Consider the following 21,061-nt stretch of genomic DNA (forward strand, 5'->3'; position numbering starts at 1 on the left):
TTTGTCTACACACTCATATTTTCCACTGTAAGGCTAAGACACAGAACTACACACACACACAGACCCCCCCCCCCCTCCCAACCCTCCCACCCTCCCATTGAAGGTGAAACCCCATGTTGTCCTGTGAAGGAGGAAAACAATGACACTATGAGACATGGGCGGCTGTGCTCTGTTCTCTGTACGGTCCACAGGCATTGTCTGGCACCAGGTTTAATATTTAATATACTCCACATTCTTACACTATCCATAATTCAGAAAAGGGAATGTTGCACCGGATCACTGAGTTTGAAGGAAAAGAGAAGTGTTTGTTGTAGATATTCATACTGTAAAGTGAGGCTGCTTCTGTATGTCTGTATGTTTGGTCTGTCTAGTCTTGAGACAGGTTAATGGTCAGGACATTGGAGAGGCAAAGCAACGTCTTCTGGGCTGCATCGGCCTCATCAGTACAAGTTGACGTCGCTGGGTCACATTAAAACAGGTTTCGGTGTAGATGTGTTTGAGGTTGACACCACCTCTAAGGTCGCCACCCAGTATGTGGGCACGAGAAAATGTGAAATGCTTTTTTTTTTATCTCCTCAAATATTTGTGACTATGGTGGAGGAGGTTCTGAAGGAAAGAAGGGCGCTGAGATGCCGGCAGGCGGCAGTGAGGTGGTGATTGGGATCGTCGGCTCCTGAGGGTCAGGTTGGGACTTGTTGGAGGGGAGAGGTTTGTCGCAAATGTACTGAGAGAGAGGTGAGGGGAGCTGAGTACAGGGTGAGTGAGGCATGTGGCCCTTTCAAAATACAATGATTAGAGGTTATGCAGAAGATAAAAGTACAGGGAATAGATTAAAGCTCCTACTGTGACTGGGGTTAGCCTATTACTCTCCTTGTAGATCCTTTTGTCCTTTCTTGTTCAAATGATATCCTCCCTGGTGGCTAGTAAATAATCATCTAGTTTACAGGAGGTTGGGAGCCAATTTCCCTCCATGCAGTTTATATTGGAGGAGAGAGTTGAATAGCTGTTCCTGAAGCTGTTTACATTAGACGGTGTATTATAGCAATACCATTTATACATGGCTATTCTATTGTTCTTGAACAGAGCTGCCAGTTTGTTAGCATGTGAATTCTGAGAGAGAGAGAGAGAAAGAGAGAGAGAGGAAGAGAGAGAGAGAGAGAGAGAGAGGAAGAGAGAGAGAGGAAGAGAGAGAGAGAGAGAGAGAGACAAACTACTGTACTAGCACTGGAGCACATTTCTTTCCATTCAAAGGTCCTTCATATTTCTTCATGCCAATCTTATTAAACACCAGGGAATTCAGCCATTCAGCCACGATCTTATTAAACACCAGGGAATTCAGCCATTCAGCCACGATCTTATTAAACACCAGGGAATTCAGCCATTCAGCCACGATCTTATTAAACACCAGGGAATTCAGCCATTCAGCCACGATCTTATTAAACACCAGGGAATTCAGCCATTCAGCCACGATCTTATTAAACACCAGGGAATTCAGCCATTCAGCCACGATCTTATTAAACACCAGGGAATTCAGCCATTCAGCCACGATCTTATTAAACACCAGGGAATTCAGCCATTCAGTCACAATCTTATTAAACACCAGGGAATTCAGCCATTCAGCCACGATCTTATTAAACACCAGGGAATTCAGCCATTCAGCCACGATCTTATTAAACACCAGGGAATTCAGCCATTCAGCCACGATCTTATTAAACACCAGGGAATTCAGCCATTCAGCCACGATCTTATTAAACACCAGGGAATTCAGCCATTCAGCCACGATCTTATTAAACACCAGGGAATTCAGCCACTTGCTTTTTTTGGGCCCACGCAAAGTTTCTTCTTAATCACGCCAAGGCTAATGTGTTTAATTTATTATTCATTTAGACATTTCACCCAAGCTCGTAATTCCTCTCAGATTGGAGGTGTATGTGGGCAGTTTTCTTTGGGTTCCGTGGTCGGCGGTGTTTTTGTCCTCTGTATTGGAGAAATGAGAGGCGTTGCCCCATGCGGGAGCCGGAGAGGGAGAAGAGAAGAGGGAGAGGGAGAAGAGAAGAGGGAGAAGAGAAGAGAAGAGGGAGAGGGAGAGGGAGAAGAGAAGAGAAGAGGGAGAGGGAGAAGAGAAGAGGGAGAAGAGAAGAGGGAGAGGGAGAAGAGAAGAGAAGAGGGAGAGGGAGAGGGAGAAGAGAAGAGGGAGAGGGAGAAGAGAAGAGGGAGAGGGAGAAGAGGGAGAGGGAGAAGAGAAGAGGGAGAGGGAGAAGAGAAGAGGGAGAGGGAGAAGAGAAGAGAAGAGGGAGAGGGAGAGGGAGAAGAGAAGAGGGAGAGGGAGAAGAGAAGAGGGAGAGGGAGAAGAGGGAGAGGGAGAAGAGAAGAGGGAGAGGGAGAAGTGAAGAGGGAGAGGGAGAAGAGGAGAGGGAGAAGAGAAGAGGGAGAAGAGAAGAGAAGAGGGAGAAGAGAAGAGAAGAGAAGAGGGAGAGGGAGAAGGGAAGAGGGAGAAGGGGAGAGGGAGAAGAGGGAGAAGAGAAGAGGGAGAAGGGAAGAGGGAGAAGGGGAGAGGGAGAAGAGAAGAGGGAGAGGGAGAAGGGAAGAGGGAGAGGGAGAAGAGGGAGAGGGAGAGGGAGAAGAGGAAGGGGGAGAGGGAGAAGAGGAAGAGGGAGAAAGAGAAGAGAAGAGGGAGAAGAGAAGAGAAGAGAAGAGGGAGAAGAGAAGAGGGAGAGGGAGAAGGAGAAGAGAAGAGAAGAGGGAGAAGAGAAGAGGGAGAAGGACAAGAGGGAGAGGGGAGAAGGAGAAGAGAAGAGGGAGAGGGAGAAGGGAAGAGGGAGAGGGAGAAGAGGGAGAGGGAGAGGGAGAAGAGGAAGGGGGAGAGGGAGAAGAGGAAGAGGGAGAAAGAGAAGAGAAGAGGGAGAAGAGAAGAGAAGAGAAGAGGGAGAAGAGAAGAGGGAGAGGGAGAAGGAGAAGAGAAGAGAAGAGGGAGAAGAGAAGAGGGAGAAGGACAAGAGGGAGAGGGGAGAAGGAGAAGAGGGAGAAGGAGAAGAGGGAGAGGGAGAAGGAGAAGACGGAGAGGGAGAAGGAGAAGAGAGGGAGAGAGACCACAGTGTGAAAACGATGTCTTTGTGGGGACTCATGACAGTGTTAGCAGGGAGAGAGAGACTAGGTCTGTAAAAACGATCAGGAGGGTGGGGGCTTTGGTTGGGAAGAGGATGGAGATCATCCCTCTCTTTCAAACATGTGTTATGATCTTTCTTCACATTTATGTTTTTCTTGGCCATCCCTCTTGCTCCCAAAATAATCATATTTTTATTTTCTTCCCCTACTACTTTTCTCTTTGTTTAACATTGACGCTGTTATCCAGCAACTTGCAGGAGCTATTAGGGTTACCTTGCTCAAGGGCACATCGACCGATTTTTAATGAAGTCGGGCTCGGGGGTTGGAACTAGCAAATGTTTTCTTCCTGCCCCACCGCTAGGCTACCTGCCGCCCACATTTCTTGTAACGTAGGCTGCTAAATAAAAGGTGCTATAAAATAATATACCTTCTTACCATCTCTCTTCAGTGGGTACCCCTTTCCAATTCTCACTCTTTTCTCCTCTCTCTCCCTCTTCACTTTCTGTCCCCCTACTCTCTCTCCCTCACTCAGACATAGTTTACACACATTGTTGGCTGGCAGTGTCCAAAGACTAGTATGCAAATATGACCGGTCCATTTGGCTTGCTTGTGTGTGTGTGTTCTCTCTGCTCTTTGATAATTGGCAGGTGTCCTCTATTGCCTCGCAGCCTCTCTTATGGACAATCCCAATATGAGCGCTTTGGCAGACCAATTATACTGATCCCAGGACACTGCCCCACGCTGATGCATCCAGCGACACACACACACACACACACACACACACACACACACACACACACACACACACACACACACACACACACACACACACACACACACACACACACACACACACACACACACACACACACACACACACACACACACACACAGTATATTTATACATATCTTCTTCTGTCTCTCTCGGGGACACACCAGACAAAAACGTCACTCCTGACTGACTGCGAGTACCGAGGCTAGAGTGGGGTCAGAGTTGGAATCCTTTACTGTTAGAGTAGACCTTCCACCACCCAATCCCCTCCACCTTCACCCACTCAGCCTAGTTTACATTCCCCACACATGCTGGTGCAGAACCTCTCTCTCTCTCTGTCTTTCTCGCTCTCTCGCTATCTCGCTCTCTGTCTCTGTTGAGCCTGACTGTTTGTTGATAATGCAGATAAGCTACCAGGCTCCTTAAAAACAAGCCTGGGGTTTCAGGGATAGGATAGTAGCCACATGTTTGGCTATCTGTTCTGTCTCTGAGGAAGTCTGCGTGGTGTGTGGGGTAGGGATATTCTTTACAGTATGTATGTAGAAGTGAAAACTTAGTGATTGTATTTCATATATAATTTTGGTAGTTTTTTGGACTGATCTTTTTGCGTTTTGCTTAACTTTCTTCATTGTCCCTGCCCCTCTAGGCCCTTACCCTCTGCTGTCGCTGTCTGTGCCCCTCTAGGCCCTTACCCTCTGCTGTCGCTGTCTGTGCCCCTCTATAGGCCCTTACCCTCTGCTGTCGCTGTCTGTGCCCCTCTAGGCCCTTACCCTCTGCTGTCGCTGTCTGTGCTCCTCTAGGCCCTTACCCTCTGCTGTTGCTGTCTGTGCCCCTCTAGGCCCTTACCCTCTGCTGTCCCTGTCTGTGCCCCTATAGGCCCTTACCCTCTGCTGTCCCTGTCTGTGCCCCTCTAGGCCCTTACCCTCTGCTGTCGCTGTCGCTGTCTGTGCCCCTCTAGGCCCTTACCCTCTGCTGTCGCTGTCGCTGTCTGTGCCCCTCTAGGCCCTTACCCTCTGCTGTCGCTGTCTGTGCCCCTCTAGGCCCTTACCCTCTGCTGTCCCTGTCTGTGCCCCTCTAGGCCCTTACCCTCTGCTGTCGCTGTCTGTGCCCCTCTAGGCCCTTACCCTCTGCTGTCGCTGTCTGTGCCCCTCTAGGCCCTTACTCTCTGCTGTCACTGTCTGTGCCCCTCTAGGCCCTTACCCTCTGCTGTCGCTGTCTGTGCCCCTCTAGGCCCTTACTCTCTGCTGTCGCTGTCTGTGCCCTTCTAGGCCCTTACTCTCTGCTGTCGCTGTCTGTGCCCCTCTAGGCCCTTACCCTCTGCTGTCGCTGTCTGTGCCCCTCTAGGCTCTTACCTTCTGATGTCTGTGCCCATCTAGGCCCTTACTCTCTGCTGTCGCTGTCTGTGCCCTTCTAGGCCCTTACCCTCTGCTGTCGCTGTCTGTGCCCCTCTAGGCCCTTACCCTCTGCTGTCACTGTCTGTGCCCCTCTAGGCCCTTACCCTCTGATGTCTGTGCCCCTCTAGGCCCTTACCCTCTGATGTCTGTGCCCCTCTAGGCCCTTACCCTCTGCTGTCGCTGTCTGTGCCCATCTAGGCCCTTACCCTCTGCTGTCTGTGCCCGTCTAGGCCCTTACCCTCTGATGTCTGTGCCCGTCTAGGCCCTTACCCTCTGCTGTCTGTGCCCGTCTAGGCCCTTACCCTCTGCTGTCTGTGCCCATCTAGACCCTTACCCTCTGCTGTCTGTGCCCGTCTAGGCCCTTACCCTCTGCTGTCTGTGCCCATCTAGGCCCTTACCCTCTGATGTCTGTGCCAATCTATGGCCCTTACCCTCTGATGTCTGTGCCCATCTAGGCCCTTACCCTCTGATGTCTGTGCCCATCTAGGCCCTTACCCTCTGATGTCTGTGCCCCTCTAGGCCCTTACCCTCTGATGTCTGTGCCCCTCTAGGACCTTACCCTCTGCTGTCTGTGCCCCTCTAGGCCCTTACCCTCTGGCAGTAGCCCCCCCTGGTGGTTGGAGGGGGATGGAGCGTGGTGGCGGGGAGAGCCCCCGCATGCAGGACAGTCCTGAGCGGGAGCGGCGGGGGAGCAGCCCGGACTTCAGTGGACCCCCGCCAGGGAAGATGGGGCGTTTGGAGCTCAATGGGAGCCCCACTGGGCCACGCCTCCTACGCCACAACGGCCACCCACACAGACCTCTGGGAGGTAGGATGCTCCAAAACACACCCACCGTATGCACTTGTACACATTGATAGAAACTACCTTCCATCCAATGTTTTACACCAATCCAATGCTTTTTAAATCTATAATGGGGAGTGAGCAAGTGTGGAGAATCGGGATACAGCCACACTCACAGCCTTGATAGTTAGTCTCTCTTTGTCTTTGCCTTACTCTCTCTCTGTGGCCCTTACCCTCTGGTAACTAGGACCAGAACAAGGGTTTTGGACACACTCCTGGCCCTAGTTACACTCCACATTGCCATGCACGCTAGAGTTCACAAGGCTCATTGCAGTATTTTATAGGACTGTATAATAAGCCTAATCCTTAGCATTGAGTTTGGATCCATTCAATCCCATACCAGGCTGTGCTGTGTAGATCTAGTGTGTTCCATAAGAGTGCCGTGGGAACTATACAGCACCGAGGTTATTGAATAAAGTATGGCTATATAAAGCTGATTTATACTCCTCTCTAGGTTATCGATCACTCTGCATACATAAGATTGTTAATGTATGTGTGAGATTATATAACACACACACACACACACACACACACACACACACACACACACACACACACACACACACACACACACACACACAATAGAGAATATTAGAGGAGACAGGAAACTTGGAGATGAGCGTGATGCTGTAGGGGGAAGAAGAGGGAGACGGGGAGATGGTACTTCACTTCCTTTGCCCTGGCAGCAGCTGGACTGGATGGTTCGTCTTAATGAGGGGTTGTCTTCGAAGGTAGGAAACTCAATGTGTCTCCTCCAAACCACAGCCCAGCCATGAGGACTGGGCCACACACACTGTCACATACAGCATATAGGTTCTATGGAGCACTCTCACATTCAGGTGTGTAATATGGAACGCATTCACACAAACACACTGTAGGCCTATGAACACTCACACAGTATACACACATTCAGCTTTACAGTACATTAATAGATGTCTAGATTCATACGCTGAACAGAAATATAAATGCAACATGTAGTGTTGGTCCCATGTTTCATGAGCTGACATAAAGGATCCCAGAACATTTCAATACAGATACAAATATTATTTCTCTAAAACATTGTGCACAAATGTGTTTTCATCCCTGTTAGTGAGCATTTCTCCACATCCCTGTTAGTGAGCATTTCTCCACATCCCTGTTAGTGAGCATTTCTCCACATCCCTGTTAGTGAGCATTTCTCCACATCTCTGTTAGTGAGCACTTCTCCACATCTCTGTTAGTGAGCATTTCTCCACATCTCTGTTAGTGAGCATTTCTCCACATCCCTGTTAGTGAGCATTTCTCCACATCCCTGTTAGTGAGCATTTCTCCACATCCCTGTTAGTGAGCATTTCTCCACATCCCTGTTAGTGAGCATTTCTCCACATCTCTGTTAGTGAGCATTTCTCCACATCCCTGTTAGTGAGCATTTCTCCACATCCCTGTTAGTGAGCATTTCTCCACATCCCTGTTAGTGAGCATTTCTCCACATCCCTGTTAGTGAGCATTTCTCCTTCCAAGATAATCCATCCACCTGACAGGTGTGGTATATCAAGATGCTGATTAAACAGCATGATCATTACACAGGTGCACCTTGTGCTGGGGAACAATAAAAAGCCATTCTAAAATGTGCCGTTTTGTCACACAACACAATGCTACAGGTGTCTGAAGTTTAGAGGGAGAGTGCAACTGGCATGCTGACTGCAGGAATGTCCACCAGAGCTGTTGCCAGAGAACCGAATGATCATTTCTATACCATAAGCCGCCTCCATCATTGTTTTAGAGAATTTGTCAGTACGCCCAACCGGCTTCACTACCGCAGACCTTGTGTATGGCATTGTGTGGGCGAGCGGTTTGCTGATGTCAACCTTGTGAACAGAGTGGTGGTGAGGTTATGGTGTGGTCAGGCATAAGCTACGGACAACGAACACAAGTACATTTTATCGATTAGCAATTTGAATGCACAAAAATACAGAGGCTCATTGAGGCTCATTGTGAGGCCCCTTCTTTTTAAGGTATCTGTAACCAACAGAGGCATATCTGTATTCCCAATCATGTGAAATCTATAGATTAGGTCCTAATGAATTTATTTCAATTGACTGATTTCCTCATATTAATATTTTTGTTTAGTATAGATCACACACATGCATATATTTCAGGTATATACAGTATTACACATGTCCATTCCCTCACATTCCCCCCATTAACAAGATCTGGAGGAAAGGAAGAAGAGGGTGATAGACACAGACTTTAAGACAGAGGGGGAGGGATGGGGAGGGGGAGGGAGGGAGAGGGGTAGGGAGGGAGAGAGAGAGAGAGAGAGAGGGGGGGAGGGAGAGAGAGAGGGGTGAGGGAGGGAGAGAGAGAGGGGGGGAGGGAGGGAGAGAGAGAGAGAGAGGGGGAGGGAGGGAGAGCGAGAGGGGGAGGGAGAGCGAGAGAGAGGTGGAGGGAGGGAGGGAGAGAGAGAGGGGGGGAGGGAGGGAGAGAGAGAGGCGGAGAGAGAGGAGGAGGGAGGGAGAGAGAGAGAGAGAGTGGGAGGGAGGGAGAGAGAGAGAGAAGGGGATGGAGGGAGAGAGAGAGAGAGAAGGGGAGGGAGGGAGAGAGAGAGTGGGAGGGAGGGAGAGAGAGAGAAGGGGAGGGAGGGAGAGAGAGAGTGGGCAAGGGAGGAGAGAGAGAGAGAGAAGGGATGGGAGAGAGTGGGCAAGGGAGGAGAGAGAGAGAGGGAGAGAGAGAGAGCTGGTTGGAGCTGCTCTGTGTTGACAGTTATATTTCCCTGTTGGGGGAAATTCACTTACTTGAATTGGCACAAAGCTCCAGTGTGTAATTCACTCCATAAGAGCCCATCGAACTGGGAGCCGGGATGATTAATGGAGAGGAAATAGAAATATAGGAATTGACTGATTAAAACAAGGGGGAGAGAGAGAGAGGGAGAGAGAGAGAGAGGCTATAATGGCGCTGCTGCGTCGTGTGCGTGTGGTATTGCTCTACTCTTATTATTAGTGCTGGGAGTTTGCCTAATGCTCAGACCCTCATTTCTTGTGAGAGCCTTAATTAATTGCCAGTCGACAGGTGGCCTACAATCAAAAGCCTTTCAGGAAAAAGAGGGATATTGGTGAAGGAGGAATCATGTGGTTGTTGTGATATCTGATAGTGGGGTGGGATTTTGGGAGTGGTACTAAAAATAAGAAATAAAATAATGAAAGATTAAGAATGAGATTATTTTAAATGTTGACTATTGTGTTAACTTGTAAACACTAGCAATCGTCGCTGGTTATCATTCTACTGTGCGCTACATGACTATTGTAGTAGGGTGAGGGTCCATAGAAAACCACAGCAGTTGAAACAATATTGAATATGGGGTGAAAAACATAATGCCTGGATGCTGGGAGCGAAAGAGCCCTAGATGTCAGCTGATGTGGCCAGGAAAAACTCCTGACCTCTACTCACTGCAATCTTTGACAGTCTGTGTTACTGCCCAACCAACGTTGGTGACCTGTGGGCAGGTCATGGTGCCAGGTCTGATGTGAAAGAAGGCTCTGGGCAGTTGTTTATTGAAAAAATATATATTTCACATTTATTTAACTAGGTGTGCCAGTTGAGAACAAGTTCTCATTTACAACTGAGACCTGGCCAAGATAAAGCATAGCAGTGTGACAAAAACAACAACACAGAGTTACACATGGGATAAACAAACATACAGTCAATAACACAGAAAAGTATGTGGGCATTGTGTGGACCATTATCACTCTGGGAACGGTTACCACGCTCCAGCTTAATCCATGAAATAGTTCAATTATAAATAATCTACAAGGCCTTGCGATAAATCGTCCAAAGTAGAGCCGTTGAAACTGGCATAGCAAGTCCACTGAATTCTGTGTAACTTTAAATGATGGAAGAACTGATCATGGACACAATAGCTTGTATTAGTGTTTGATCCAGAAAGCACCAACTGTACTCTTGTGGCGGTCAATCAATGTAAATAACTTAGATACTTAAGCAGTCTCAAGCTTTCAATCAATTGATATTGACACTTCAAATGGTAATTCTCTAACTGCTAACTTTTTATGATGTCTTTGCATATCCATTTTTATTTCACCTTTAATCTAAAGAATATCCTTGCCATTAGATTAGCTGCAGTCTATTACTTGAACAGGATTTAAGAGACAAAAGTATACTACAAAACTGAATAAACAGCCATTCAAACGATCCATTGATTGTTTCGTGTAATTTATATCAGCACATTTCAAATGAACTTCTCCTATAATATATATAAAGTATTCCATGCATACCTAATTAGATATAATATATAATATTTTACCTTCTTAGCATAAGATTGACTAACGTTCTCGTCAATTTCTCTTTACCTTCCCTGTCTCTCTCTCCTCTCCTCTCTCTCTCTCTTTCCTCTCTCTCTCTCTCTCTCTCTTTCTCTCTCTCTCTCTCTCTCTCTTTCTCTCCTCTCTCTCCTCTCCTCTCCTCTCTCTCCTCTCTCTCTCATTCTCTCTCTGTCCTCTCTCTCTCTCTCCTCTCCTCTCCTCTCCTCTCCTCTCCTCTCCTCTCCTCTCCTCTCCTCTCCTCTCCTCTCCTCTCCTCTCCTCTCCTCTCCTCTCCTCTCCTCTCCTCTCCTCTCCTCTCTCTCTCTCTCTCTCTCTCTCTCTCTCTCCTCTCCTCCAGGTCTGATGATCCCAGTGTTCTGTGTGGTAGAGCAGGCAGGGTCTGACGGAGGGATGCAGCGTGAACGAGAGCGTGAGGAGGTGGAGAGGAAGGAGGGACATAGAGAGGAGCATGCTGAGTTTGTCCTGGTCAGGAAAGATATCCTCTTCAACCAGCTGGTGGAGACAGCCCTGCTGGCCCTGGGGTACTCCCACAGCTCAGCAGCTCAGGCCCATGGTGAGTACTGTAGCCTACACACTGACCCACAGTCAGACTACTGTATCAACGAAGCACCAGCCACAAAGACTCTACCTGGTACTGAGTTAGAGCTATAACTGATCTAGGGCCAGTTAGCAATACAGCTGAAAATGCAAACAGTTCTCCCACATACACACACCTGGTACAGAGTTAGCTCCACTGCAATCTGGCAATGCACAACGTCAGTCCCATACTGTAGGCTTACTTTACACTTAAAGTTATCACCTTGGAACATGGTGTATTTTCAACTGATTTATGACCAGTAAACGCAACAGACCAGCTCTAAACGGATGAACTGGTACTGAGTTCCAGCTTTGGCACTGCTGTATTCCAACTGATCTAGGACCAGTTCACACACCGATCTAGGACAAGGCCAGCTACACAAAGAGTTATAGAGCACACAGCGATAATTGACTATGAGGGACACTAGTTCAGACGATACGCTGACTGTTATGGTGTTTTGTGCTCTCAGGGTAGGACTAAGTAAAGAATGTTTGAAAAACACAACTAAAGAACAGACAGTCTGAGAAACTCATTAAACACAGAACAAAGAGTTGAAAAATAATGAGTCTAGTTCCTCCAAGAGGCAAAAAGACTATGTGTGTGACTAAATGTATCTAAGTACATGCACATGCTTTATTGTGTGCGTTGTGTATGTGTGGGAATGTTTATGTGTGAGAGGTCTAGGGGAGGAACATAATAATGGTGGAATTTATTGTTGCACACATGGTTGTCATCTCCAGGAGGACAGTGATGTTTACTTGTGTTCACTAAAGTATGCAGCACATTCTAACTGCAGGGAGTTGCTTCACGTTGATATATGGTAACAATAGACACAACCAGTCAACTGAGATACATTGACTTAAACTGAAATGGTGTGTGAATAATGGTGTGTGAATAATGGCGTGTGAATAATGGCGTGTGAATAATGGCGTGTGAATAATGGTGTGTGAATAATGGCGTGTGAATAATGGCGTGTGAATAATGGTGTGTGAATAATGGCGTGTGAATAATGGCGTGTGAATAATGGCGTGTGAATAATGGCGTGTGAATAATGGTGTGTGAATAATGGCATGTGAATAATGGCGTGTGATGGTGTGTGAATAATGGTGTGTGAATAATGGTGTGTGAATAATGGCGTGTGAATAATGGCATGTGAATAATGGCGTGTGATGGTGTGTGAATAATGGTGTGTGAATAATGGCGTGTGAATAATGGCGAGTGAATAATGGCGTGTGATGGTGTGTGAATAATGGCGTGTGATGGTGTGTGAATAATGGCGTGTGAATAATGGTGTGTGAATAATGGCGTGTGAATAATGGCGTGTGAATAATGGCGTGTGATGGTGTGTGAATAATGGCGTGTGAATAATGCCGTGTGAATAATGCCGTGTGAATAATGGTGTGTGAATAATGGTGTGTGAATAATGGTGTGTGAATAATGGCGTGTGAATAATGGCGTGTATGAAGACACCCCATATTACTCTATCCTTTTGTTAATTTGATTCTTAGGGGCTATTCATGGCGGTAGGCAATAACTGAACTGCCGCCCCTGTGTGTCAGAAAAATACCAACTTTTTGTTGTGTTGCTGGTATGTAGTATTTATTGCAGTATAATTGCTATCCAACAAAATAAGTCATTAAAATGATCACTGTCATGGCGCCAGCTTTTTTCACCAGACAAGTAATGTGTCATCTGGAGAGGCTCGGATTTCAAGTATCATGTCATTTATAGTTTGAACCAACAAATCTCATGTCTTGTGACGCACGTGAGAGACCTCACTTCATACAGTACACCCACACATCATAACAGATAGACTGGCACTGCACAGGTAATCCCTGTTTACTGGCTCAAGGTCAACAACCCTTATCACTGTCTGAATGAACTCCTTTCTTCTCTGCTTTCCGTCACTTTCCTCTCTGCCAAACTACCTGAAACACACTGTACTGCACTGTACTCTGTACCCACCGTACCCGTATGCTCTACATGAACTCTTCTTCTCTTATTTTCTCTTCTCTCTGCTTTATTCTGCCATACCACCTGAACCACAGACTCTGTACTCTGTACCCCTACGTCCTTACTGTCCCCTACATGACTCATCTTGGGCTGAAAATACTACATTCATTATCAGAGGCGTCATGCCCAAGGGGGGCACAGGGGCAAGTGCCCCCTCAGATTTGTCCTTTTTTTAATGATAATGTTGTTGTTGTTTCTCATAATACTACTAGCCACCTAGCAATTGTATGAAGTTGGTATTTATCTAGCCCAGATAGGTTCCTAATCGCCTAACCTCATAACTAGCTACCAAAAAGCCATTTCAGGTTATCAATCAAATTAGAATAGCTAGCTACCAGATGAGCTAAATGCCCTTTTATGATCGCTTAGAGGCAAGCAACAATGAAGCATGTATGAGAGCACCAGCTGTTCCGGACGACTGTGTGATCACGCTCTCCGTAGCCGAGGTGAGCGAGACCTTTAAACAGGTCAACATTCACAAAGCCGCAGGGTCAGACGGATTACCAGGACATGTACTCAAAGCATGCGCAGGCCAACTGGCAAGTGTCTTCACTGACATTTTCAACCTCTCCCTGACCGAGTCTGTAATACCTACATGTTTCAAGCAGACCACCATGGTCCCTGTGCCCAAGGAAGCAAAGGTAACCTGCCTAAATTATTACCGCTTTTTAGCACTGACGTTGGTAGCCATGAAATGCTTTGACAGGCTGGTCATGGCTCACATCAAAACCATCATCCCGGGAACCCTAGACCCACTCCAATTTGCATACCGCCCCAACAGATCCACAGATGACGCAATCTCAATTGCACTCCACACTGCCCTTTCCCACTTGGACAAAAGGAACACCTATGTAAGAATGCTTTTCATACAGCTCAGCGTTCAATACCATAGTGCCCACAAATCTCATCACTAAGCTAAGGATACTGGGACTAAACACCTCCCTCTGCAACTGGATCCTGGACTTCCTGACGGGCCACCCCCCAGGTGGTAAGGGTGGCAACAACACATGTGCCACGCTGATCCTCAAAACTTGGGCCCCTCAGGGGTGTGTGCTTAGTCCCCTCTTTAACTCCCAGTTCACCCACGACTGCGTGGCCAAGCACGACTCCAACACCATCATTAAGTTTGCTGACGACAAAACAGTGTTAGGCCTGATCACCGACAACGATGAGACAGCGTATAGTGAGGAACATCTCCCTCAATGTGAGCAAGACAAAGGAGCTGATCTTGGAGTACAGGAAAATGCAGGGCGCTAGACCTATATACTAGGGGGTAACAGAGGGAGGTCCCAAAAATTGTCAAAGACTCCAGTCATCCAAGTCATAGACTGTTCTCTCTGCTACCGCATGGCAAACGGGACCAAAATGCTCCTTAACAGCTTCTAACCCCAAGCCATAAGACTGCTGAACAATTAATTAAATGGCCAACCGGACTACTTACATTACCCCCCCCTTGCTGTTTATTATCTATGCAGTCACTTTACCCCTACCTACATGTACAGATTACTATTATTTTTTAAACTAAATGTACTGAATAAGACTCACATTCATTTCAATCTATTACACAGATTTTAGCAGAGAAGAGTATTTAGTTTATAAAAATAACCACCCATCAGGAGGATACAGACAGGTCAAGAGGTATGCTTAGATATACTGTACATATTTTTTTACATAGAGGTAAGCATATGGATTATGGCTCTAGATTGCAGGAAAAAGCTGTTTCAGGGGTTCCAAATTCTCCAACTTCACCAACCCCCAGCCATACTCACTTATTTTGTGCACTCTCAGATTTTTGGTGCATAACACCCCTGTTTATTATGACTCTGACAATTCTAAAGACATTGTTCAGATTGTTCAGAGGGTTCCGAGTTGTTCAGCCCTGAATACGGCCATTTTACTAACAGTAAGCAATTACTTTTATTTTCTATTCAAACTATATTTTTACTTTATTTATTGTCTGAAGGCACTGAGGTGAACGTGAGTACCGTCTCCGTCCAAAGCCACAGTTGGTCAAAGGGAGGTATTTTCCATTTTATGATATTCTTTGAATTGTTTAGATAATACAGTGCCTTGCGAAAGTATTCGGCCCCCTTGAACTTTGCGACCTTTTGCCACATTTCAGGCTTCAAACATAAAGATATAAAACTGTATTTTTTTGTGAAGAATCAACAACAAGTGGGACACAATCATGAAGTGGAACGACATTTATTGGATATTTCAAACGTTTTTTAACAAATCAAAAACTGAACAATTGGACGTGCAAAATTATTCAGCCCCTTTACTTTCAGTGCAGCAAACTCTCTCCAGAAGTTCAGTGAGGATCTCTGAATGATCCAATGTTGACCTAAATGACTAATGATGATAAATACAATCCACCTGTGTGTAATCAAGTCTCCGTATAAATGCACCTGCACTGTGATAGTCTCAGAGGTCCGTTAAAAGCGCAGAGAGCATCATGAAGAACAAGGAACACACCAGGCAGGTCCGAGATACTGTTGTGAAGAAGTTTAAAGCCGGATTTGGATACAAAAAGATTTCCCAAGCTTTAAACATCCCAAGGAGCACTGTGCAAGCGATAATATTGAAATGGAAGGAGTATCAGACCACTGCAAATCTAACAAGACCTGGCCGTCCCTCTAAACTTTCAGCTCATACAAGGAGAAGACTGATCAGAGATGCAACCAAGAGGTCCATGATCACTCTGGATGAACTGCAGAGATCTACAGCTGAGGTGGGAGACTCTGTCCATAGGACAACAATCAGTCAGTCGTATATTGCACAAATCTGGCCTTTATGGAAGAGTGGCAAGAAGAAAGACATTTCTTAAAGATATCCATAAAAAGTGTCGTTTAAAGTTTGCCACAAGCCACCTGGGAGTCACACCAAACATGTGGAAGAAGGTGCTCTGGTCAGATGAAACCAAAATTGAACTTTTTGGCAACAATGCAAAACGTTATGTTTGGCGTAAAAGCAACACAGCTGAACACACCATCCCCACTGTCAAACATGGTGGTGGCAGCATCATGGTTTGGGCCTGCTTTTCTTCAGCAGGGACAGGGAAGATGGTTAAAATTGATGGGAAGATGGATGGAGCCAAATACAGGACCATTCTGGAAGAATGGCTGTACAGCTGTAATCGCAGTAAAAGGTGGCGCTACAAAGTATTAACTTAAGGGGGCTGAATAATTTTGCACGCCCAATTTTTCAGTTTTTGATTTGTTAAAAAAGTTTGAAATATCCAATAAATGTCGTTCCACTTCATGATTGTGTCCCACTTGTTGTTGATTCTTCACAAAAAAATACAGTTTTATATCTTTATGTTTGAAGCCTGAAATGTGGCAAAAGGTCGCAAAGTTCAAGGGGGCCGAATGCTTTCGCAAGGCACTGTAGATACTGTAGGCAAATAGACATAATTAAACTATTTTATTGGTCTGTTGATATATTTTTGGTGTCGTAGTTTTAACAACAACAATCAATAATCAGACCATTACTGAGAATTACAGCTAAGATTTTACATATACACTGAGTGTACAAAAAGAACACCTTCCTAATATTGAGTTGCACCCTTTCAGCCCTCAGCACAGCCTCAATTTGTCAGGACATGGACTACAAGTTGTCGAAAGCATTCCACAGGGATGCTGGCCCATGTTGACTCCAATGCTTCCCACAGTGGCTGGTGGACCAGTTTTGATACACATGGGAAAGTGTTGAGCAGGAAAAACCCAGCAGTGTTGCAGTTCTACTACCACCCTGTTCAAAGGCACTTCAATCGTTTGTCTTGCCAATTCACTCTCTGAATGGCACACATACACAATCCATGTCTCCATTGTCTCAAGGCGCTATACTAATTGAAGTGGATTTAACATGTAAGGGATCATAGCTTTCAGTTGGATTCACCTGGTCAGTCTATGTCATGGAAAGAGCAGGTGTTCCTAATTTTTATTATTTTTTTATTTATTTCACCTTTATTTAACCAGGTAGGCTAGTTGAGAACAAGTTCTCATTTGCAACTGCGACCTGGCCAAGATAAGGCATAGCAGTGTGAACAGACAACACAGAGTTACACATGGAGTAAACAATTAACAAGTCAATAACACAGTAGAAAAAAGGGGAGTCTATATATACATTGTGTGCAAAAGGCATGAGAAGGTAGGCAAATAATTACAATTATGCAGATTAACACTGGAGTGATAAATGATCAGATGGTTATGTAAAGGTAGAGATAGAGATATTGGTGTGCAAAAGAGCAGAAAAATAAATAAATAAAAACAGTATGGGGATGAGGTAGGTGAAAATGGGTGGGCTATTTACCAATAGACTATGTACAGCTGCAGCGATCGGTTAGCTGCTCAGATAGCAGATGTTTGAAGTTGGTGAGGGAGATAAAAGTCTCCAACTTCAGCGATTTTTGCAATTCGTTCCAATCACAGGCAGCAGAGAACTGGAACGAAAGGCGGCCAAATGAGGTGTTGGCTTTAGGGATGATCAGTGAGATACACCTGCTGGAGCGCGTGCTACGGATGGGTGTTGCCATCGTAACCAGTGAACTGAGATAAGGCGGAGCTTTACCTAGCATGGACTTGTAGATGACCTGGAGCCAGTGGGTCTGGCGACGAATATGTAGCGAGGGCCAGCCGACTAGAGCATACAAGTCGCAGTGGTGGGTGGTATAAGGTGCTTTAGTGACAAAACGGATGGCACTGTGATAAACTGCATCCAGTTTGCTGAGTAGAGTGTTGGAAGCAATTTTGTAGATGACATCGCCGAAGTCGAGGATCGGTAGGATAGTCAGTTTTACTAGGGTAAGTTTGGCGGCGTGAGTGAAGGAGGCTTTGTTGCGGAATAGAAAGCCGACTCTTGATTTGATTTTCGATTGGAGATGTTTGATATGGGTCTGGAAGGAGAGTTTAGAGTCTAGCCAGACACCTAGGTACTTATAGATGTCCACATAATGTTTTGTACACTCAGTGTATATTGTCCCTATTAAATCTCTTAAGAAAAGGGTCTTAACTGGCCTGGGCAGTAAAGCATTTGCCATAGTATGCAGAATGTCATTACCAGCTAGTAGTTGTAGTTGTAGCCTAGCCGTGTATGCCAAGTATCAGGGGAGGTCTGTCTCATCAGTCACAGTGGTCCCCTGTCCACATCAATACAGTCCTCCCAAAAACATCCAGGCTGTTCAAAGCCATGTAGACTAAACCAGACATCACAAATCAAATCAAATTTGATTGGTCACATACACATTTTTCCGATGCTATCACAGGTGCAGCTAAATGCTTATGCGTCTAGCTCCAACAGTGCAGTAATACCTAAAAATACAAAACAATACACACAAATCCACAAAATTAAAAAGTCAGTTCTTAACTGACTTGCCTGGTTAAATAAAAAATAATAAAAAAACAAAAAAAATGACAGTATATGATGGTGTGTATAGACAGTATGGACAGTATATGATGGTTTGTATAGACAGTATGGACAGTATATGATGGTGTGTATAGACAGTATATGATGGTGTGTATAGACAGTATAGACAGTATATGATGGTGTGTATAGACAGTATGGACAGTATATGATGGTGTGTATAGACAGTATATGATGGTGTGTATAGACAGTATAGACAGTATATGATGGTGTGTATAGACAGTATGGACAGTATATGATGGTTTGTATAGACAGTATAAACAGTATATGATGGTTTGTATAGACAGTATATGATGGTGTGTATAGACAGTATGGACAGTATATGATGGTGTGTATAGACAGTATATGATGGTGTGTATAGACAGTATGGACAGTATATGATGGTTTGTATAGACAGTATAGACAGTATATGATGGTTTGTATAGACAGTATATGATGGTGTGTATAGACAGTATGGACAGTATATGATGGTGTGTATAGACAGTATAGACAGTATATGATGGTGTGTATAGACAGTATAGACAGCATATGATGGTTTGTATAGACAGTATGGACAGTATATGATGGTTTGTATAGACAGTATGGACAGTATATGATGGTGTGTATAGACAGTATGGACAGTATATGATGGTGTGTATAGACAGTATATGATGGTGTGTATAGACAGTATGGACAGTATATGATGGTGTGTATAGACAGTATGGACAGTATATGATGGTGTGTATAGACAGTATGGACAGTATATGATGGTTTGTATAGACAGTATGGACAGTATATGATGGTGTGTATAGACAGTATAGACAGTATATGATGGTGTGTATAGACAGTATGGACAGTATATGATGGTGTGTATAGACAGTATATGATGGTTTGTATAGACAGTATGGACAGTATATGATGGTGTGTATAGACAGTATGGACAGTATATGATGGTTTGTATAGACAGTATGGACAGTATATGATGGTGTGTATAGACAGTATAGACAGTATATGATGGTGTGTATAGACAGTATGGACAGTATATGATGGTGTGTATAGACAGTATAGACAGCATATGATGGTGTGTATAGACAGTATAGACAGTATATGATGGTGTGTATAGACAGTATAGACAGTATATTATGGTGTGTATAGACAGTATAGACAGCATATGGTGGTGTGTATAGACAGTATGGACAGTATATGATGGTGTGTATAGACAGTATGGACAGTATATGATGGTGTGTATAGACAGTATAGACAGTATATGATGGTGTGTATAGACAGTATAGACAGTATATGATGGTGTGTATAGACAGTATGGACAGTATATGATGGTGTGTATAGACAGTATGGACAGTATATGATGGTGTGTATAGACAGTATATGATGGTGTGTATAGACAGTATGGACAGTATATGATGGTGTGTATAGACAGTATGGACAGTATATGATGGTGTGTATAGACAGTATATGATGTATAGACAGTATGGACAGTATAGACAGTATATGATGGTGTGTATAGACAGTATATGATGGTGTGTATTGACAGTATGGACAGTATAGACAGTATATGATGGTGTGTATAGACAGTATGGACAGTATAGACAGTATATGATGGTGTGTATAGACAGTATGGACAGTATGGACAGTATATGATGGTGTGTATGGACAGTATGGACAGTATAGACAGTATATGATGGTGTGTATAGACAGTATGGACAGTATATGATGGTGTGTATAGACAGTATATGATGGTGTGTATAGACAGTATGGACAGTATAGACAGTATATGATGGTGTGTATAGCCAGTATATGATGGTGTGTATAGACAGTATAGACAGTATAGACAGTATATGATGGTGTGTATAGACAGTATGGACAGTATATGATGGTGTGTATAGACAGTATATGATGGTGTGTATAGACAGTATAGACAGTATATGATGGTGTGTATAGACAGTATGGACAGTATAGACAGTATATGATGGTGTGTATAGACAGTATGGACAGTATATGATGGTGTGTATAGACAGTATGGACAGTATAGACAGTATATGATGGTGTGTATAGACAGTATGGACAGTATATGATGGTGTGTATTGACAGTATATGATGGTGTGTATAGACAGTATGGACAGTATAGACAGTATATGATGGTTTGTATAGACAGTATGGACAGTATATGATGGTGTGTATAGACAGTATAAACAGTATATGATGGTGTGTATAGACAGTATAGACAGTATATGATGGTGTGTATAGACAGTATGGACAGTATATGGTGGTGTGTATAGACAGTATGGACAGTATATAGTGGTGTGTATAGACAGTATGGACAGTATATGATGGTGTGTATAGACAGTATATGATGGTGTGTATAGACAGTATATGATGGTGAGTATAGACAGTTATGATGATGTGTATAGACAGTATGGACAGTATAGACAGTATATGATGGTGTGTATAGACAGTATGGACAGTATATGATGGTGTGTATTGACAGTATATGATGGTGTGTATAGACAGTATGGACAGTATAGACAGTATATGATGGTTTGTATAGACAGTATGGACAGTATATGATGGTGTGTATAGACAGTATAAACAGTATATGATGGTGTGTATAGACAGTATAGACAG

At 44.6% G+C, this 21,061-nt stretch overlaps 1 protein-coding gene across 6 annotated transcripts in view; it reads left to right on the forward strand.

Annotated features, from left to right (window-relative positions):
* Positions 1-21,061, forward strand: part of LOC110504295 (DNA-binding protein SATB2) — a 66,396-nt gene that overhangs the window by 13,991 nt on the left and 31,344 nt on the right. For all 6 annotated transcript variants that reach the window (XM_036974637.1, XM_036974636.1, XM_036974638.1 and 3 more), the window contains 2 exons: positions 5,855-6,079; positions 10,766-10,981. In XM_036974637.1, coding sequence (XP_036830532.1) covers positions 5,899-6,079; positions 10,766-10,981 — 397 coding nt within the window. In that variant the 5' untranslated portion in view covers positions 5,855-5,898. The remainder of the gene's footprint in view (positions 1-5,854; positions 6,080-10,765; positions 10,982-21,061) is intronic.

This window comes from Oncorhynchus mykiss, chromosome 3 (genome assembly GCF_013265735.2).
Source record: "Oncorhynchus mykiss isolate Arlee chromosome 3, USDA_OmykA_1.1, whole genome shotgun sequence".
Lineage (NCBI taxonomy): Eukaryota > Metazoa > Chordata > Actinopteri > Salmoniformes > Salmonidae > Oncorhynchus > Oncorhynchus mykiss.